This window comes from Nerophis lumbriciformis, linkage group LG21 (assembly GCF_033978685.3).
Source record: "Nerophis lumbriciformis linkage group LG21, RoL_Nlum_v2.1, whole genome shotgun sequence".
NCBI classification, from domain to species: Eukaryota; Metazoa; Chordata; class Actinopteri; order Syngnathiformes; family Syngnathidae; genus Nerophis; species Nerophis lumbriciformis.
Window position 1 is genome coordinate 6,792,468 of NC_084568.2, and position 21,493 is coordinate 6,813,960.

At 41.1% G+C, this 21,493-nt stretch overlaps 1 protein-coding gene across 1 annotated transcript in view; it reads left to right on the top strand.

Moving 5' to 3' along the window:
- Positions 1 to 618: 618 nt before the first annotated feature.
- The window catches only part of cdca8 (cell division cycle associated 8), a 33,476-nt gene continuing 12,601 nt past the window's right edge, over positions 619 to 21,493 (top strand). The window contains exons 1-4 of the mRNA XM_061983157.2: positions 619 to 780; positions 8,287 to 8,373; positions 8,463 to 8,591; positions 16,004 to 16,044. Of these exons, the coding sequence (XP_061839141.1) occupies positions 8,289 to 8,373; positions 8,463 to 8,591; positions 16,004 to 16,044 (255 nt within the window). The 5' untranslated portion in view covers positions 619 to 780; positions 8,287 to 8,288. The remainder of the gene's footprint in view (positions 781 to 8,286; positions 8,374 to 8,462; positions 8,592 to 16,003; positions 16,045 to 21,493) is intronic.

The window sequence follows — 21,493 nt, forward strand, 5'->3', positions numbered from 1 at the left end:
TTTTTTTTTTTTTTAAATTTTAAACTTTTATTTATAAATTTCAATATTTACAAACAGACAAGAAACAACAATCAAAATAAGTACAAAAATAGTACAAAACAGTACAAAAGCGGCGCCAGGGGGGTTATAAATTCAAAGTAACTAAAATAGAATGCAATATATATATATATATATATATATATATATATATATATATATATAAAATAAACAAAGTGCAAAGCCATAGGCTCACTCAATTTCAGTAAATAACTTAAATTTGGAACACAGCATCATCGTTTTCACAGCTTTTTGGTTGTTAGAGGTAGAGAGTGTTTTAATGTAGAGTTCTAATTCTTTTTTAAAGGCACAAAAGACAGGTCGGGTATTGAGAAACTTACATTTATGAATATACAACTTAGCCAATAGTATAATAAGGTTGCAAAGGTAAAATTCATTTTCAAATTTTTGTTCGTATAGTGTAAAACCAAATATCACATCTTTAAAACAAAGCACAAATGTGTCCAGGATGAAGCGACAGATGCCATTTCCAGTATTTCCCTTTTACTTGAAACTAATGTTCGTATACGTCATATAAACATATGACGTCTAACACTCCTATTGGTCCAGCGGAGTAGGAAGTGACGCAGAAGTAAGACGCGAAATGATTGGCTGACTTGGAAACACGTATTTGCGCGGAGTTTTGAAAATGTATTTTTGAAAAAAACCGACGAGTTGCTTGCCAGAAGGCGACGACGACGACGACTCGACGAGTCTAGCATTCGAAGAAAGACCAAACAGCAGGTAATACATGGTCAAAAGGTGTATATTAAGTATCAAAGTAGCTATAGACTGCCTAAAGAATGCGCTTTTCAAACTTAAAATGGCTTCGTCATGCTGTACGGCTAAGATGTCGGTAAGCGTTGTAGCATGCTAGCTAGTACGGGCACTTTTACCTCCAGTGTTGCCCGGCCTACTGTAAATTCTGTATTCTGTATTCACTTTTTGTCCGAGCTAAAGTTCTAAAAAGATTCCATAATAGTTTGACCCTTTCAATTCAGGCTATTAGAAGATTGATTGATTGAAACTTGTATTAGTAGATTGCACAGTACAGTACGTATTCCGTACAATTGACCACTAAATGGTAACACTCCAATAAGTAAATCAATTCATGTTACAAATATATACTATCATCATAATACAGTCGTCACACAAGTTAATCATCAGAGTATATACATTGAATTATTTACAATCCGGGGGGTGGCATGAGGAGGGTTTGGTTGATATCAGCACTTCAGTCATCTACAATAATATCATCAGAGAAATGGACATTGTAACAGTGTAGGTCTGACTTGGTAGGATATGTACAGCGAGCAGAGAACATAGTGAGTTCAGATAGCATAAGAACAAGTATATACATTAGAAATACATTTGATTATTTACATTTGGTTACCGTATTTTCCGCACCATAAGCCGCCCTGGGTTATAAGCCGCGCCTTCAATGAACGGCATATTTCAAAACTTTGTCCACCTATAAGCCGCCCCGTGTTATAAGCCGCATCTAACTGCGCTAAAGGAATGTCAAAAAAACAGTCAGATAGGTCAGTCAAACTTTAATAATATATTAAAAACCAGCGTGATGTGGGCGCGCATGGAGTCGTATATCAACATGGACGGAGCTGCGTGAAAAAAGCCACCCGGCCTCTTCGCGTAAACTTACCTTAACCACTCGCTCATCTTTTCTTCATCCATCCATCCCTTCGAGTTAGTTTTTATGATGACGCCGGCTGGAAAGGTCTCTTTTGGCAAGGTCTTCCTTTTGAATATCACCATGGGTGGAAGTTTCTGGCCATTAGCATGGCAAGCTAGAACCACAGTGAAGGATGACTTCTCATTCCCTGTGGTGCGAATATTCACCGTACGTGCTCCCGTTGTATCCACAGTGCAGTTCACAGGAATATCAAAAGTCAGTGGAACCTCGTCCATGTTGATAATGTTCTCTGGCCGGATCTTTTTTTCAGCTATCTTGTTTTTACAATATGCACGGAAAGTAGCCAGCTTTTCTTGAAAGTCTTTAGGCAGTTGCTGTGAAATAGTAGTCCGTGTGCGGATGGAGAGATTGCGTCTTTTCATGAACCGGAAACCTGTCGCTTAGTAGGAGCCATTTTGTGGTCTTTACAGATGTAAACACACAAAGGAAATGAAACGTAATATCCGCGCGCTTCTTCTTCTTCTTCTTCTACGCGGGCGGGTGGTTGCTTACAGTAGAAGAAGAAGCACTTCCTGTTCTATGGGGACGGGTGCTTACCTTGGCGGTTGCTTGCGTAGAAGAAGAAGCACTTCCTCTTCTACGGGGAAAAAAGATGGCGGCTGTTTACCGTAGTTGCGAGACCGAAACTTTATGAAAATGAATCTTAATATTAATCCATATATAAAGCGCACCGGGTTATAAGCCGCACTGTCAGCTTTTGAGTAAATTTGTGGTTTTTAGGTGTGGCTAATAGTGCGGAAAATACGGTATTTACAATCCGGGGAGGTGGGATGTGGAAGGGGGAGAGTGTTAATCAAGGGTTGAAGTTGCCTGGAGGTGTTTTAGTGTGGTTTTGAAGGAGGATAGAGATGCACTTTCTTTTACACCTGTTAGGAGTGCATTCCATATTGATGTGGCATAGAAGGAGAATGAGTTAAAACCTTTGTTAGATCCGAATCTGGGTTTAACGGGGTTTGTGGAACTCCCCCTGTAAATATTGTATTTGTACGATAACTTCACTTTTTGTCCAAGCTAAAGTTCTAAAAAGATTCCATAATAGTTTGACCCTTTCAATTCAGGCTAGTAGAAGAGGTTGTCGGAGTAGCCAAAAAGTGTACTCAAGAGTGATGAGTATACTTAAACTTAGACTTGGACAAATTTTAATGATCCACAAAGGTTTTAATTTTCCTGAGGGAACTCTCCTCCATCCATCCATCCATCTTCTTCCGCTTATCCGAGGTCGGGTCGCGGGGGCAGCAGCCTAAGCAGGGAAGCCCAGACTTTCCTCTCCGCAGCCACTTCGTCCAGCTCCTCCCGGGGGATCCCGAGGCGTTCCCAGGCACAGCAGGGAGACATAGTCTTCCCAACGTGTCCTGGGTCTTCCCCGTGGCCTCCTACCGGTTGGACGTGCCCTAAACACCTCCCGAGGGAGGCGTTCGGGTGGCATCCTGACCAGATGCCCGAACCACCTCATCTGGCTCCTCTCCATGTGGAGGAGCAGCGGCTTTACTTTGAGCTCCCCCCGGATGGCAGAGCTTCTCACCCTATCTCTAAGGGAGAGCCCCGCCACCCGGCGGAGGAAACTCATTTCGGCCGCCTGTACCCGTGATCTTGTCCTTTCGGTCATAACCCAAAGCTCATGACCATAGGTAAGGATGGGAACGTAGATCGACCGGTAAATTGAGAGCTTTGCCTTCCGGCTCAGCTCCTTCTTCACCACAACGGATCGATACAGCGTCCGCATTACTGAAGACGCCGCACCGATCCGCCTGTCCATCTCACGATCCACTTTTCCCTCACTCGTGAACAAGACTCCTAGGTACTTGAACTCCTCCACTTGGGGCAGGGTCTCCTCCCCAACCCGGAGATGGCACTCCACCTTTTTCCGGGAACTCTCCTGAAGGAATCAATAAAGTACTATCTATCTATCTATCAAGGGAAATTGTTCCACACAGTAGCTCAGTTACAAAGGATGGAAAGGATCATGCACACAAGGGCACAAAAAGAGGGCGAAAACAAAAGGTATAAAGTAGACTAAAAATGTGACATAGTAGCAATATAACATATATGTAATATTTACATTTTATATATACAGTATATAATATATACTGATATTATATGTTTATATAATATATACAATATATAACAGTTACCATGTGCAATATTACAGTATATGTAACAGCTGCAGCATAAAATAAAGAGTAGATACAGCAAAAAATATGCATTATAAACAAAGAGCAGTAGCCAACATAGAAGCGGTCAGGTAATAGACAAATATCTTCTATTGCTGTATGGCGAGTTATTATACAGCTGGATGGAGTGCGGAACGAAGGAGTTGCTGACTATAAAGTTAAAGTAAAAGTAGTCCTCCAAATAATTACTTGAGTAAGAGAAACTATACACGTATTGAGTAACTTATGATCTGTTCCACTGGTTCTCAAACTTTTGTCATCAAGTACCACCTCAGAAAAAAACATGGCTCTCCAAGTACCACCTTTTATGAGCAACATTAAAATACAGTTGTGTAGTAGGCATACGTATTTTTTTTAAAACAATGCAGAGGTTTTATATAACAAGTATATTAAATATTTATGGCCACTGTAACTTTACACACTGCACAAACCTCAACCATGATACTCCATACAGTACATACAGGTAAAAGCCAGTAAATTAGAATATTTTGAAAAACTTGATTTATTTCAGTAATTGCATTCAAAAGGTGTAACTTGTACATTATATTTATTCATTGCACACAGACTGATGCATTCAAATGTTTATTTCATTTAATTTTGATGATTTGAAGTGGCAACAAATGAAAATCCAAAATTCCGTGTGTCACAAAATTAGAATATTGTGTAAGGCTAATACAAAAAAGGGATTTTTAGAAATGTTGGCCAACTGAAAAGTATGAAAATGAAAAATATGAGCATGTACAATACTTGGTTGGAGCTCCTTTTGCCTCAATTACTGCGTTAATGCGGCGTGGCATGGAGTCGATGAGTTTCTGGCACTGCTCAGGTGTTATGAGAGCCCAGGTTGCTCTGATAGTGGCCTTCAACTCTTCTGCGTTTTTGGGTCTGGCATTCTGCATCTTCCTTTTCACAATACCCCACAGATTTTCTATGGGGCTAAGGTCAGGGGAGTTGGCGGGCCAATTTAGAACAGAAATACCATGGTCCGTAAACCAGGCACGGGTAGATTTTGCGCTGTGTGCAGGCGCCAAGTCCTGTTGGAACTTGAAATCTCCATCTCCATAGAGCAGGTCAGCAGCAGGAAGCATGAAGTGCTCTAAAACTTGCTGGTAGACGGCTGCGTTGACCCTGGATCTCAGGAAACAGAGTGGACCGACACCAGCAGATGACATGGCACCCCAAACCATCACCCAACCATGCAAATTTTGCATTTCCTTTGGAAATCGAGGTCCCAGAGTCTGGAGGAAGACAGGAGAGGCACAGGATCCACGTTGCCTGAAGTCTAGTGTAAAGTTTCCACCATCAGTGATGGTTTGGGGTGCCATGTCATCTGCTGGTGTCGGTCCACTCTGTTTCCTGAGATCCAGGGTCAACGCAGCCGTCTACCAGCAAGTTTTAGAGCACTTCATGCTTCCTGCTGCTGACCTGCTCTATGGAGATGGAGATTTCAAGTTCCAACAGGACTTGGCGCCTGCACACAGCGCAAAATCTACCCGTGCCTGGTTTACGGACCATGGTATTTCTGTTCTAAATTGGCCCGCCAACTCCCCTGACCTTAGCCCCATAGAAAATCTGTGGGGTATTGTGAAAAGGAAGATGCAGAATGCCAGACCCAAAAACGCAGAAGAGTTGAAGGCCACTATCAGAGCAACCTGGGCTCTCATAACACCTGAGCAGTGCCAGAAACTCATCGACTCCATGCCACGCCGCATTAACGCAGTAATTGAGGCAAAAGGAGCTCCAACCAAGTATTGAGTATTGTACATGCTCATATTTTTCATTTTCATACTTTTCAGTTGGCCAACATTTCTAAAAATCCCTTTTTTGTATTAGCCTTAAGTAATATTCTAATTTTGTGACACACGGAATTTTGGATTTTCATTTGTTGCCACTTCAAATCATCAAAATTAAATGAAATAAACATTTGAATGCATCAGTCTGTGTGCAATGAATAAATATAATGTCCAAGTTACACCTTTTGAATGTAATTACTGAAATAAATCAAGTTTTTCAAAATATTCTAATTTACTGGCTTTTACCTGTATTTACAGACTTCTTGAGAATCTCTTATCTATTCAGACAGCAAGTACCACAAAAGATGAACAGTTTACCTTCATTTGTGATGTTGTAACAGGGCAGGTGTTAGCATGCGCACATTGTTCAGCTAAAACATCTACAACTTACTTAACTAGTTGGGAGTGAATTCTTGTGGGCGGAAATGTCAACATTCGCAGTGACCCAGATGACAGCGCATGATATAAATGTTATATTTCCTAGTTTGTGAAGTAAACATTGTTTAAAGGGGTGTGCAGTCGTGTCTAACTTTTTTTTGCGAGACTGCTACATAAATGTCTCTTTTTACAGTGTGGTTGCAAATAGTTTTGAGTGCGGTCATGTGACTTCCAGTCTCTGTTTGATTGGTGAAATGGAGTCAAACGTCACTCGTGCTTAGGTTGGATTAGTGAGTAATGTAGTACCGACCGCTGGAATAAGTCTAACAAGCCCAAACAATATATGTAATTACAAGCAGTAATCAGTAGATTGAAATAAATGCAGCGGTCAGAATAAAACTCAAGGTAACAAAATAAAAGTAGCGTATCTTCTTCACAAAAATACTCAAGTTAAAGTAAATGTGTGTATTAAAACTAGTCTGAAAAGTACAATTTAGCCAAAAAGTTACTTAAGTAAATGTAATGGAGTACCGTATTTTCCGCACTATAAGGCGCACCTAAAAACCACAAATTTTCTCAAATCTGACAGTGCGCCTTATAATCCGGTGCGCCTTATATATGGGTTAATATTAATATTAATTTTCATAAAGTTTCGGTCTCTCAACTACGGTAAACAGCCGCCATCTTTTTTCCCCGTAGAAGAAGAAGAAGCGCGCGGTGCATGCTGGGATATGTGACGTTTCATTTCCATTTGTGTGTTTATGTAAAGACCCCAAAATGGCTCCTATTAAGTGTGTTGTCTGTCTAATTATAAATAATGCAGACGAGGCGTGTTAACTGAGTTCTCAACGTTTACTCACAGCGTGCTCATAACCACATTCTAACTGCCAGCATACAACAACGCTTCTCAGGGCTACCGCGCATGCTCGTCACTATCGTTGCATGCTGGGTAGTGTAGTTGTTATATTTGCTAGCTCATAACATCACATTAAGAGACACGCTTACGCGCTTAATTCAATACTCGCCGTCATTCCGGGTGGATTGACAAAAGACCTCCAGCCGCTAGATATTGGTGTCAACAGGGCATTCGAAGCTAGACTGCTAACTGCGTGGGAACAGTGGATGACAGAAGGCGAACACACGTGACGTTCACCAAGACAGGGAGACAGCGCCAGACGACATACGCCACTATCTGCCAGTGGATCGTAAATGCCTGGGCTGATTCAGTCTCATCTGTGGTCCGAGCTTTCAGGAAGGCAGGAATTGTCACTGAACTAATAAACGGCAACGACACTGACTCCATTAATGACGACTTTGACGAGACGGAGCCGGCCATGTTGGATGCCGTATTCGCTCAACTGTTTAATTCGGACACTGAAGAGGAAGAATTCGAGGGATTTGTGAATGAGCTATAACTTCATAAAGTGAGCTTTACATTTTTATTTAGTGTGTTGTGTTGTGTGACATTAACGTTTGAGCAACGTTGAGTTATTGATATATTGTTATTGCTCTGCACTATTTCACGTGTTACTATATTGTGATTGCACGTTTGATTTACGTAACACGAGTAAATCAGCTGTTTATTCATTTTGGGAGTGAACGGAGTTGTCAGAACGCTGGTTTGTTATCTATTAATAAAGTTTGACTGACCTATCTGACTGTTTTGTTGACATAGGTGCGCCTTATAATCCGGTGCGCCTTATATATGAACAAAGTTTTGAAATATGCCATTCATTGAAGGTGCGCCTTATAATCCGATGCGCCTTATAGTGCGGAAAATACGGTACTGTAAATGTAGCGCGTTACTACCCACTTCTGGCTAGTAGTAATAGTGGTCGGGGAAATTACTAATTCTTAGATGAATCAGGTTTTGGACACGGATGATTCTGAATTGATGTCCACATATTTATTATTTAACTATGTTGAATAAAGTAATATCAAATGTTTTAAAATGCAGATGGCAAGGCTGGTAGTTCATCTACATAAGACAACCTAGTTAAGCATAACTCTTAAATAAAGCAATTTATTTGTTCTAAATCCCATAAACGGAAGTTGAGTTTGGTTTATGAGAAGCAAAAGTGATTGCCCTGATTTCGTCAAATCAATGTTTTTGAAAATTTCAGCTCAGCTTAGCGACTACAAGGAAAAAAAGGTTTGTTGTACTCATAATAATGTTGCTGTTTTTTCCTGTATTCAGTTATGGCTCCCACGAAAAAAACCCGCAAGCAAAACACTGTCAAGAATGTCAAACTGGAAGTATTTCTGGAGGATTTTGATAGCGAGGGTAAATATGTCACGGTCATCCACCACTGTTTTTAAAGTCCTTTTGTGCTTTACTACGATACCCTGACATACTTGCCATTGTTTTCACAGTCAAGGCAAAACTTGATCAAATGCAGGAGAAGGAGAAGCAGCTGCTGAAAGATATTGACAACCACTATAATATGACCATCATCAATCTCCCAAAGGCCGTTAGGCAAATAAATTGGTTGGAAATTTTCAGTAAGTATGTCTTTAACACTTCATGTTTGCATGCTGTTCTCTAAATTGTACCCTATTAAGGCAGCGTCCGAACGTTCCAAACGCAGAATCGGAAACCAGAAACACACAAACACACAAACACTATAAAACACTTGCAATGGGTTAATGCTGCAAATTAAAAACGGTACTGCAATTACATAAACTTGGTTGTAAGACAATCTTGGCCACAAGTTTGGAAGTGTTTCAATAACCATGCTGCCAGTGAATGCATTTTACGTGTCTGTTTTGTATACTGAAAAAGCAAGTGATCTTTGTTGGATCGCAAAAATGAAAAAAGTAGCAGCAAAGTTATTATTAAAACACAAAAATATGGTCTCTTCTAAAATGTTAAAACTTTGTCATTCATTTATTTGTAGTGGCCCGCCACATATCGCAACAGATGCCGTATTTTTCGGAGTATAAGTCGCTCCGGAGTATAAGTCGCACCGGCCGAAAATGCACAATAAAGAAGGAAAAAAACATATATAAGTCGCATTTTTTGGGGAAATGTATTTGATAAAAGCCAACACCAAGAATAGACATTTGAAAGGCAATTTAAAATAAATAAAGAATAGTGAACAACAGGCTGAATAAGTGTACGTTATATGAGGCATAAATAACCAACTGAGAAGGTGCCTGGTATGTTAACGTAGCATATTATGGTAAGAGTCATTCAAATAACTATAACATATAGAACATGCTATACGTTTACCAAACAATCTGTCACTCCTAATCGCTAATTCCATGAAATCTTATACGTCTAGTCTCTTACGTGAATGAGCTAAATAATATTATTTGATATTTTACGCTAATGTGTTAATAATTTCACACATAAGTAGCTCCTGAGTATAAGTCACACCCCCGGCCAAACTATGAAAAAAAACTGCGACTTATAGTCCGAAAAATAGGGTACCTGGCGCTATTTAAAAGAAAAATAAGAAAAAAAGATTTGTCGCTACCCTCACTTTCACATTGCAGCTTAAAGGGGTGGTACTTTAACTTAACTGCCCTTTTTTTTGGAATTTAGTTTTGATCGTTCACAATCATTATGAGAGACAAAAGGTTTTTTTTCTTTTGCATTCTAACATGTAAAACCGTCTCCTTCCAGTCGGTTAATGGGAGCAATCAATTCTACCTCCTAAATCATTTTAAAAATGCATTGAAAAACCGCCAACAATACTTAATTTACGTTCCGTAATCTGTATAATAACCAAACTGTAGCATTGTTATTGTAAGAGCGAACACTGAACTCTTTTTCTATCGTAGTAACTAGGGGTGTAACGGCACACAAACATTTCGGTTCGGTACTTACCTCGGTTTAGAAGTCACGGTTCGGTTCATTTTCGGTGCAGTAAGAAAACAACAAAATATAAATTTTTGGGTTATTTATTTACCAAATTTGCAAAAAAAATCCACCAAAAATATTTTTCTTAGTGGAATATTTGATGTGAAGTAATGGGAACCTTGGATAGGTCAATAATTCATAATAACATTGATTTTGATTCAATATTATGTTTTGAGCAATGACAGTTTGAAAGAAAAAAAACAGCTTTGTTTTATTAGTCAACATTGCAACTTTTTCTAAATTACGTTTAACCTTTAAGCTTTTTTTTTTTATTTCACTTTTGTTATGTTCTTGTTTATTTTAATAGCATTTTTAGAATGGGCCGTGGGCCTTTAAAACATTAGCTTTGGGCCGCAAATGGCCTCCGGGGCACACTTTTGACACCCCTGCTATAGCTAATAAAAAATTTAATCTGATAAATCTATGGATAAAAAGCAGAGCCTGGCGACGCATGCGCGTTTATCATAACTATCTTGCTCTCTCTGTCTCTGCCCCTCCCTTACCAATGCTGCTGCGCACAATTTGTTTTGTTTTTAACCCCTTCTTAACCCTGGACGTACATTGAAAATACACGCAACCCTAACTCAAAATGCCGGACATTTGAGGCATTTAAGAAACTCCGCCCTGACAGCCCCGCAAAAGAGGACATGTCCGGTGAAAAGAGGACGTATGGTCAGTCTATCCTAGCCCGTTAGCTGCTAGCATGCCGTGTGTTGTGCCTCGGTGTGCATTGTTTACACAACGTGCGTTACGGTACTTAATATGTCCGTGTGGAAACTCGTTCGGTACACCTCCGAACCGAACCGGAACCCCCGTAACGAAACGGTTCAATACAAATACACGTTCCGTTAACACCCCTAGTAGTAACACATCGGCGTGCTATGGTATGAGCCGTAAAAGCTAACTCTGGCGAGTATTAAGCTAGCTTCTACGTCAGTAATGCAGTTTGTAATGCACAACGCTGCAATAGAACACCAATCTGTATTGACTGAAAAACATGAACAATCATATTCCAGTATCTGTGAAGTATTAGCCCACATTTCATCTTTTGTTTGTACACAGCTGAGCTAGCCAGAGAGCATATGTACTGTAGTTGTAATAACACGCATGACGTGAATCGTGTATCATTTACAATATAAAGTGTGACTCACTCGATGGACTTATGTTCGTCTGGTCCAGCTGGCCCGGGATATTTCCTGTTGATTTTTGGGTAAGCACGCCATTTATGTTGAAATAGTTTGTCTCCAAACTCTCTCGGCTTCCGTCTGCTCCAACATTTCACCGTCTTTTTTGTGCTCTCTTCTAGAAGCAGTAGTTGATACTCTGTATATTTAGCTTCAAAAAGATAAGGTTGTGAATCCTCATTTGTGTAAAAATAGTCATCATCATTGTCTGATTTCAAGTGTACTATGATTAGAACACACACGCGTCTTTGATTACAGTAGGAACACACGTTGACAGAATCAATGCGCGTAAGAAATAAATCCCGTAAATGATCATCCATCCATCCATTTTCTACCGCTTGGCCATCTCGGGGTCGCAAGGGTGCCGGCGCCTATCCCAGCTGCATTCGAAAAATAGGGTAAATATTAAACATAATACATATGGTTATGAACGTGTCTGTTACTACATTATATACACTAGCAGTGTGTATATAAAACGTTGCTGGGGAGTTTTGAAGTTGTTTTAGATGGCTTTGAAGGCTACAACAGTGTCTCCCATTTGCCGCGTCTTTTTTTTAATCATCTTTAAAATCCATCCATCCATCCATTTTCTACCGCTTATTCCCTTCAGGGTCGCGGGGGGCGCCGGAGCCTATCTATCTTTAAAATCCAAAAAAATAAGAAAAGACGTGTGTTCTTGTCTCTCATAATGATTGTGAACATTTGGCAAAAGTCCCCCCCAAAAGTGCAGTTCCCTTTTAATTCTAAGGCAGTGGTTCTTAACCTTGGTTCGATCGAACCCTAGGGGTTCGGTGAGTCGGCCTCAGGGGTTCGGCGGAGGTCAAAACACACCCGACTCATCGTGTAAATACAAACTTCTCCCTATCGGCGTATTACGGATACGGCAACAGCTGACTGATTTGCAGGTGTGTCATTTGTTGTGAGTTTATGCACTGTGTTGGTTTTGTTGTTTGAACAAGGTGATGTTCATGCACGGTTCATTTTATGCACCAGTAAAAAAATATGGTAACACTTTAGTATGGGGAACATATTCACCATTAATTAGTTGCTTATTAACATGCAAATTAGTAACATATTGGCTCTTAGCTAGTCATTATTAAGTACTTATTAATGCCTTATTCGGCATGACCTTATCATAACCCTCTAACCCTGACTCTAACCCTAACCAAATAACTCTAAATTAAGTCTTTATTACCGTATTTTCCGCACCATAAGCCGCCCTGGGTTATAAGCCGCGCCTTCAATGAACGGCATATTTCAAAACTTTGTCCACCTATAAGCCGCCCCGTGTTATAAGCCGCATCTAACTGCGCTAAAGGGAATGTCAAAAAAACAGTCAGATAGGTCAGTCAAACTTTAATAATATATTAAAAACCAGCGTGATGTGGGCGCGCATGGAGTCGTATATCAACATGGACGGAGCTGCGTGAAAAAAGCCACCCGGCCTCTTCGCGTAAACTTCCCTTAACCACTCGCTCATCTTTTCTTCATCCATCCATCCCTTCGAGTTAGCTTTTATGATGACGCCGGCTGGAAAGGTCTCTTTTGGCAAGGTCTTCCTTTTGAATATCACCATGGGTGGAAGTTTCTGGCCATTAGCATGGCAAGCTAGAACCACAGTGAAGGATGACTTCTCATTCCCTGTGGTGCGAATATTCACCGTACGTGCTCCCGTTGTATCCACAGTGCGGTTCACAGGAATATCAAAAGTCAGTGGAACCTCGTCCATGTTGATAATGTTCTCTGGCCGGATCTTTTTTTCAGCTATCTTGTTTTTACAATATGCACGGAAAGTAGCCAGCTTTTCTTGAAAGTCTTTAGGCAGTTGCTGTGAAATAGTAGTCCGTGTGCGGATGGAGAGATTGCGTCTTTTCATGAACCGGAAACCTGTCGCTTAGTAGGAGCCATTTTGTGGTCTTTACAGATGTAAACACACAAAGGAAATGAAACGTAATATCCGCGCCCTTCTTCTTCTTCTACGGGGGCGGGTGGTTGCTTACAGTAGAAGAAGAAGCGCTTCCTCTTCTATGGGGGCGGGTGCTTACCTTGGCGGTTGCTTGCCGTAGAAGAAGAAGCACTTCCTCTTCTACGGGGAAAAAAGATGGCGGCTGTTTACCGTAGTTGCGAGACCTAAACTTTATGAAAATGAATCTTAATATTAATCCATATACCGTATTTTCCGCACTATAAGGCGCACCTAAAAACCACAAATGTTCTCAAAAGCTGACAGTGCGCCTTATAACCCGGTGCGCTTTATTACGATTCATTTTCATAAAGTTTCGATCTCGCAACTTCGGTAAACAGCCGCCATCTTTTTTCCCGGTAGAACAGGAAGCGCTTCTTCTTCTACGCAAGCAACCGCCAAGGAAAGCACCCGCCCCCATAGAACAGGAAGCGCTTCTTCTTCTACTGTAAGCAACCACCCGCCCCCGGAAGAAGAAGAAAAAACGCGCGGATATCACCGTACGTTTCATTTCCTGTTTACATCTGTAAAGACCACAAAATGGCTCCTACAAAGCGACAAGGATCCGGTTCATAAAAAGACGCAATCTCTCCATCCGCACACGGATTACTACCGTATTTCACAGCAACTGATATTCCTGTGAACCGCACTGTGGAACGGGAGCACGTACGGTGAATATTCGCACCACAGGGAATGAGAAGTCATCCTTCACTGTGGTTCTAGCTTGCCATGCTAACTTCCACCCATGGTGATATTCAAAAGGAAGACCTTGCCAAAAGAGACCTTTCCAGCCGGCGTCATCATAAAAGCTAACTCGAAGGGATGGATGGATGAAGAAAAGATGAGCGAGTGGTTAAGGGAAGTTTACGCGAAGAGGCCGGGTGGCTTTTTTCACACAGCTCCGAAGGCGAACACACCTTCACTAAGACGGGCAGACAGCGCCGGACGACATACGCCAACATTTGCCAGTGGATCGTAAATGCCTGGGCAGATATTTCGGTCACAAATGTGGTCCGAGCTTTCCGGAAGGCAGGATTCACAGAACTACTGGACAACAACAGCGACACTGACTCCGATTACTTCGACGAGACGGAACCGGCCATTTTGTATCCCACGCTTGCGCAACTTTTCAATTCGGACACCGAAGACGAAGAATTCGAAGGATTTACGAATGAAGAATAACTTCAGAAGGTGAGCGCTATGTTTATTTTGTGTGTTGTGACATTAACGTTCGAGCAACATTATGTTGCTATTGCTCTACACCATTTTGAATTTTACTATGTTTGTGATTGCACATTTGCGTACATTTTGGGACAGAGTTGTTAGAACGCTGGTTTTCAATATATTATTAAAGTTTGACTGAACTATCTGACTGTTTTTTTGACATTGCCTTTAGCGCAGCGTAGGCGCGGCTTATAATCCGGGGCGGCTTATTGGTGGACAAAGTTATGAAATATGTAATTCATTGAAGGTGCGGCTAATAATCCGGTGCGCCTTATAGTGCGGAAAATACGGTATAAAGCGCACCGGGTTGTAAGCCGCACTGTCAGCTTTTGAGTAAATTTGTGGTTTTTAGGTGCGGCTAATAGTGCGGAAAATACGGTACTTAGAATATGTTCCCCATACTAAAGTGTTACCAAAAACATATAACTTTGTCTTGAATTTGAAATTTTTTTTATTTTTCACTAAAGAAGGGTTCGGTGAATGCGCATATGAAACTGGTGGGGTTCGGTACATCCAACAGGGTTAAGAACCACTGCTCTAAGGTGTAGTTACAAAACCATCCTTTAGATGGTATTGTTACTCTGTATAGTCAACACGCTTGAACTGCAGACAACAACAGGAAATTAGCAAGTAGATAAATAAGAGTCCAGCGAGAGAATAATAAAATAGCGCCACACAGCAGAAAAAACAGAAATGATGCAATATGTTACTGCATATGTCAAAAGGAAAAACCCCTGTAACCAGTGTTAATATGGTTCCATCATAATTTATATGCCAACAAATATATTGCAATAGGTTGGAATGTAGGATAGGATAGACTTTATTTATCCCACAATGGGGAAATGATGTGATTGCAGTGCTGTTTTAAAAAGTAAGGCAAGAAAAAACACATTCAGAGACCGGAGCGGACCCAAGAAAAAGCAACCAAGAGACGTCCTAGCCTGCCCACCAGCCTCTGGCCAATGTCCAATCCGTGCGGATGAGCAAGAATCCGTCCAGGGAGACCGAAGTGTCCGATATCGTACATCAATTGATCAAATTTCCATTTTATAGCCCTTTATCACAGGGGCCTCAAAGGGCTGCACAAACCACGATGACATTCATGATAATGTGAGAGTCCAGTCCATTGGGGGCAAGCATAGAGTGGTAGGAGGTCTCCATCTAGGTCGTAGAGGAATGGTCCACACTCGGTCATGAATTAAAACAGCTAACCTCCTCCAGAATGGCATTTCTTAAATGTTAACCAGCCAGGGCTTTGTGAAGCTCATCCATCCCGTCTACTCTTCTGGATCTCCAACGGTCTCCACGCAGACGGCGGTGTGGCAGAGAGCAGGCAGCTAGTCTCCAGTGCAAACATAGCTATAGCTAAAAGGCTTCTTAAAGCAGATTCAAAATTCCGCAAAAAAAGCAGCGTAGGAGCCATGAAGGTGCCACTCCTTATTGCGCAGTCCCTAAAGGGCCCGCACCAAAAGACAAAAACACCTAAAAACAAGAGGCCAATTATGCAAATTTGATGATTCCCGTGTTGTATGGTGTTTGTCCTTTTGAATGATTTCTGTGTTTAGTGCTTGGATGCTCCTGTTTGTTTGTGCCAATCATCTTTTACGTACAACACGTTTCTTGTGATGGTGATAATATTGGGGTTAAGCAAATTTAACCAAAAATGTAATCTGTGCAGAGACTGAAAAGGCCAAATCCCCGCCAGTGGACGAAGCAAAGGTAAGACGATGGTCTCTCCTTTCACGTATCACCATTTACTCTTCATAGTTTATTACGTTTGCGCAGCACATGTTAGAAAAATTTCCCTCATGGCCCAAACAGTATTGTTTTTTATATCCCTGACTCAAAAAAGCATTACTTTGCAGTTTAACAACTACCAAAAAAATTTTTCAGAATGAATCCTTTCAAAAAACAAACATCATAGGAAAGTAAAGTAAAACTAACCGACAAATATGGGAACTTTCTTAACTTGTTACTTGAAAACAGGAGAAAAATGAATCCAAAGAAAATATGTATCAACACTACGTACAGTGGAGCCTCGATTTACAAACCCCTCCTATTTGAAAACTTTTCGATTTACGAAGCTGCCAATTATGCCTATGTGCGCGAACTATGTCTCTATGTACAAATGCTTCGTTCATTAATTCTGTGTCCAGCTGGCAGCCCTTCTGTGTTTGCTCGTTTGCTCATATTGAAGAGATTGTGGAAGCCAGCTCCATACCACAGCATGTTTTTAATTGTGATGAGAACAGACTTTACTAGAAAATATGCCAAAGGGGACTTATTTCACAGCGAAGGAGAAGATTACCTCTCTCTACTCTTGTGAGGAGCAGTTCATGATATAACTTTGCAGATGTTGATATATTTTAAGTGGATATTTAGTTTTCACAGTTATTGTAGCAATGTGGTTGTTAAAGTTAAGGATTTTTGTGATTTCTGATTGTTTGTGAGGGCACTGAAGGTACTTCTGTGTGTGCACTTGTTGGCAGAGCAGCGCATACAAAACAGTTCAGCTTGTTATTTTAGCTTGTTAATAAGCAGACTATTGATTCATCACATCTTTGTTGGAGATACAGTACTGTATAGCACTTTATATTTGGTTCAAAGTGTACAAACCTCCACTAAAGTAGGGACTTTTGTCGAGCCTGGAACCTGTTAATTATATTTACTAGGGATGTCCCGATCCAATATTGATATCGGAAATCAGTCCGATATCAGCCAAAAAAGTGAATATCGGATTTTATCGGACTGAATCTAAAAACTGCGATATAAGCGCTCCGATATAAGCTGTCCATTTACCGCTGCAGCACGTCTATAATAGGTGACTCTGGTTTGATCACACTCCAACACAGTAGGTGGCGGCAATGCCCCTTAATTAACGTTGGTGCCGGCCGCGGAAGAAGAGCGTCTCTGATCCAGCATGCACAGCCCACGTGATCACAACAACGACAACGCGTGTGCTTCCAGCAAAGTGTAGTGATGTCGGCTGTGTGGAAGTATTTTAACCTAAACTTGGACAAAGACGTTGCCGCTAAATGCAACATTTGTCAGGTGCAAGTGTCCCGTGGAGGGACAGAACATGGAAGGTTCAATACAAGCAACCTCATCGCACATTTGAAAAAACACCACAAAAAAAGAACATGAGGATTTTCGCGAGAGCAGCAAGGCGAAGCAACAAACCTCTGGCTCGCTTCAGCAACCCACGCTGGCCGAAAGCTTTGCAAGACGTGACAAACTACCACGGGACAGCAAAAAGGCAATGGCCATAACAGAAAAGATAGCCCAGTTTATTGTGCTTGATGACCAGCCCCTGTCGGTGGTGAGTAATGTCGGTCTAAACGCTTAATGGAGCACCTCGAACATCGCTGCATTATTCCACGCCGCCACTACATTGTAGACAAAACTATACCCCAGATGCACAAAGAGGTTAAAAAGTAACTGAAGTGAACTTGAATTGTTTGCACTTTAAAACGTTTTTTTTAAAATTGGATTTATTTAGGTTATTTTTCAGGGTCTTCTAATTTATTTTTAATTTATTCTATTCAATTGTATAATTATGTTGGAATTAGTGGTTATTTTGCACTTTAAATATAACATTTTGTTTTTATTGGGTTTGTTGAGGTAATACTCTTATGTTGAAGGTTAAAATGTATGTAACCAATTGGTTAATAATAAATGGGTCAGTTTTTCCTATACCTAATCTTGCTGACTATTTTTTTCTGTTTTAACACTACAACATCAGTAACAGTAACATCACTTTATCAAGCCTTTTCTAACATTCCACACAACAAAATAAGGAATACCGTATTTTCCGCACCATAAGCCGCCCTGGGTTATAAGCCGCTCCTTCAATGAACGGCATATTTCAAAACTTTGTCCACCTATAAGCCGCCCCGTGTTATAAGCCGCATCTAACTGCGCTAAAGGGAATGTCAAAAAAACAGTCAGATAGGTCAGTCAAACTTTAATAATATATTAAAAACCAGCGTTCTAGCAACTCTGTTCACTCCCAAAATGTACGGTAATGTGCAAATGTGCAATCAATAAGCATCTATAACTTAATGTTGCTCGAACGTTAATGTCACAACACACAAAATAAACATAACGCTCACTTTCTGAAGTTATTCTTCATTCATAAATCCCTCGAATTCTTCTCCTTCGGTGTCCGAATTAAAAAGTTGGGCGAATACGGGATCCAAAATGGCCGGCTCCGTCTCGTCGCAGTTCTGTGAATCCTGCCTTCCGGAAAGCTCGGACCACAGTTGTGACCGAAATATCCGCCCAGGCATTTACGATCCACTGGCAGATGTTGGCGTATGTCGTCCGGCGCTGTCTCCCTGTCTTAGTGAAGGTGTGTTCGCCTTCGGTCATCCATTGTTCCCACGCCGTTCGCAGTCGTGCTTTAAATGCCCTGTTGACACCAATATCGAGCGGTTGGAGTTCTTTGGTTAAATATTGCCTTAAGTTTAAATTCTGCGTTATACGCGTGTCGCTTAGTAGGAGCCATTTTGTGGTCTTTACAGATGTAAACACACAAATGAAATGAAACGTAATACCCGCGCGCTTCTTCTTACGGGGGAGGGTGCTTACTTTGGTGGTTGCTTACAGTAGAAGAAGAAGCGCTTCCTCTTCTATGGGGGCGGGTGCTTACCTTGGCGGTTGCTTGCCATAGAAGAAGAAGCGCTTCCTCTTCTACGGGGAAAAAAGATGGCGGCTGTTTACCGTAGTTGCGAGACCGAAACTTTATGAAAATAAATATTTATATTAATCCATATACCGTATTTTCCGCACTATAAGGCGCACCGGATTATTAGCCGCACCTTCTATGAATTACATATTTCATAATTTTGTCCACCAATAAGCCGCCCCGGACTAAAAGCCGCGCCTACGCTGCGCTAAAGTGAATGTCAAAAAAACGCTGCGCTAAAGTGAATGTCAAAAAAACAGTCAGATAGTTCAGTCAAACTTTAATAATATATTGAAAACCAGCGTTCTAACAACTCTGTCCCAAAATGTACAAATGTGCAATCACAAACATAGTAAAATTCAAAATGGTGTAGAGCAATAGCAACATACCGGTAATGTTGCTCGAACGTTAATGTCACAACACACAAAATAAACATAGCGCTCACCTTCTGAAGTTATTCTTCATTCGTAAATCCTTCGAATTCTTCGTCTTCGGTGTCCGAATTGAAAAGTTGCGCTAGCGTGGGATCCAAAATGGCCGGTTCCGTCTCGTAGAAGTCATCGGGAGTCAGTGTCGCTGTTGTTCTGTGAATCCTGCCTTCCGGAAAGCTCGGACCACAGTTGTGACCGAAATATCTGCCCAAGCATTTACGATCCACTGGCAGATGTTGGCGTATGTCGTCCGAGGCTGTCTGCCCGTCTTAGTGAAGGTGTGTTCGCCTTCGGAGCTGTGTGAAAAAAGCCACCCGGCCTCTTCGCGTAAACTTCCCTTAACCACTCGCTCATCTTTTCTTCATCCATCCATCCCTTCGAGTTAGCTTTTATGATGACGCCGGCTGGAAAGGTCTCTTTTGGCAAGGTCTTCCTTTTGAATATCACCATGAGTGGAAGTTAGCATGGCAAGCTAGAACCACAGTGAAGGATGACTTCTCATTCCCTGTGGAGCGAATATTCACCGTACGTGCTCCCGTTCCACAGTGCGGTTCAGTTGCTGTGAAATACGGTAGTAATCCGTGTGCGGATGGAGAGATTGCGTCTTTTTATGACCCGGATCGTTTAGTAGGAGCCATTTTGTGGTCTTTACAGATGTAAACAGGAAATGAAACGTACGGTGATATCCGCGCGTTTTTTCTTCTTCTTCCGGGGGCGGGTGAAGCGCTTCCTGTTCTATGGGGGCGGGTGCTTTCCTTGGCGGTTGCTTGCGTAGAAGAAGAAGCGCTTCCTGTTCTACCGGGAAAAAAGATGGCGGCTGTTTACCGAAGTTGCGAGACCGAAACTTTATGAAAATGAATCGTAATAAAGCGCACCGGGTTATTAGGCGCACTGTCAGCTTTTGAGAAAAATTGTGGTTTTTAGGTGCGCCTTATAGTGCGGAAAATACGGTATAAGGCGCACCGGGTTATAAGCCGCACTGTCAGCTTTTGTGAAAATGTGTGGTTTTTAGGTGCGGCTTATAGTGCGGAAAATACGGTAAATATATGTATGATTCGTGCCTATATCGTATCGTATTGATATCGCATACCTGCCAACTACTCCGGTTTTCCCGTAATTAGTACGGTTTTCATCAACCTATTCCGGGTTACGGTTGCAGTGATAAAAAATACGGTTTTTCATTAATTAAAAACTTTTTTTTTTTTTTAAGTTTTATTCACGAAATCGCGTAACAACAATGACAATTGACACTGCTTCCCGTAACTTCCTATCGAGCCATTCCGAATGCCATGCGCGAGGCTATTTATAGCACCGCTGCCAAGCACGAGGCCATTGTTTCCAAACGAGCGAACGATCATGGAATCAGCCGGAGAAAAATCGCATACGAGTCTTAAACCGAAAAGAAAACTGCAGTCATTCCGTGAAGAATATTCAAAAGCCTATCCAGGAATAATTATCCGTTCCAAAAAGGGTGAAAACTACGCGAATTGCACCTTGTGCAGACAAGATTTTTCGATCGGACACGGAGGAATTAGCGATGTAAAAGACCACGTTGGGACAAAAAAACACAAGTCTAATGCCGTTGCTAGCGATACAAGTGGAAAACTTTCAACGTTTTTCGTCGCCCAAACAGATTCTTTGGATGTGATAAATGCCGAAGTTTTATTTACGGAGGCAATATTTGAGCAAACAAAAAGGTAATGACACCAATGTTATCTATTGGAATTGTTTAGTACTGTTATACTGTTAAAAGTGTTTATACTATTTATGCTTTCAAGTCCAAGTTGAAGAAATCTTGTTAAATGTTGACAGCATAACTACCAAAATACAGAAGTATGTCCTTTAATATTTTTGCACTGCTATTTCTGTTGAAAAGTTAAAATGATTACATTAGAGATGTGATGTGCCACTTTTCAAGTGTCTGATGGCTTAAATTAATTTTCATGAATTTTTCATATTTTGAATTCTTTTGAAAGGCTTACAAAAAAACTACATTTGAATTGTAATTCCATGCTATTGACAGGACTATTAATTTTAATGAAGTTAGCTT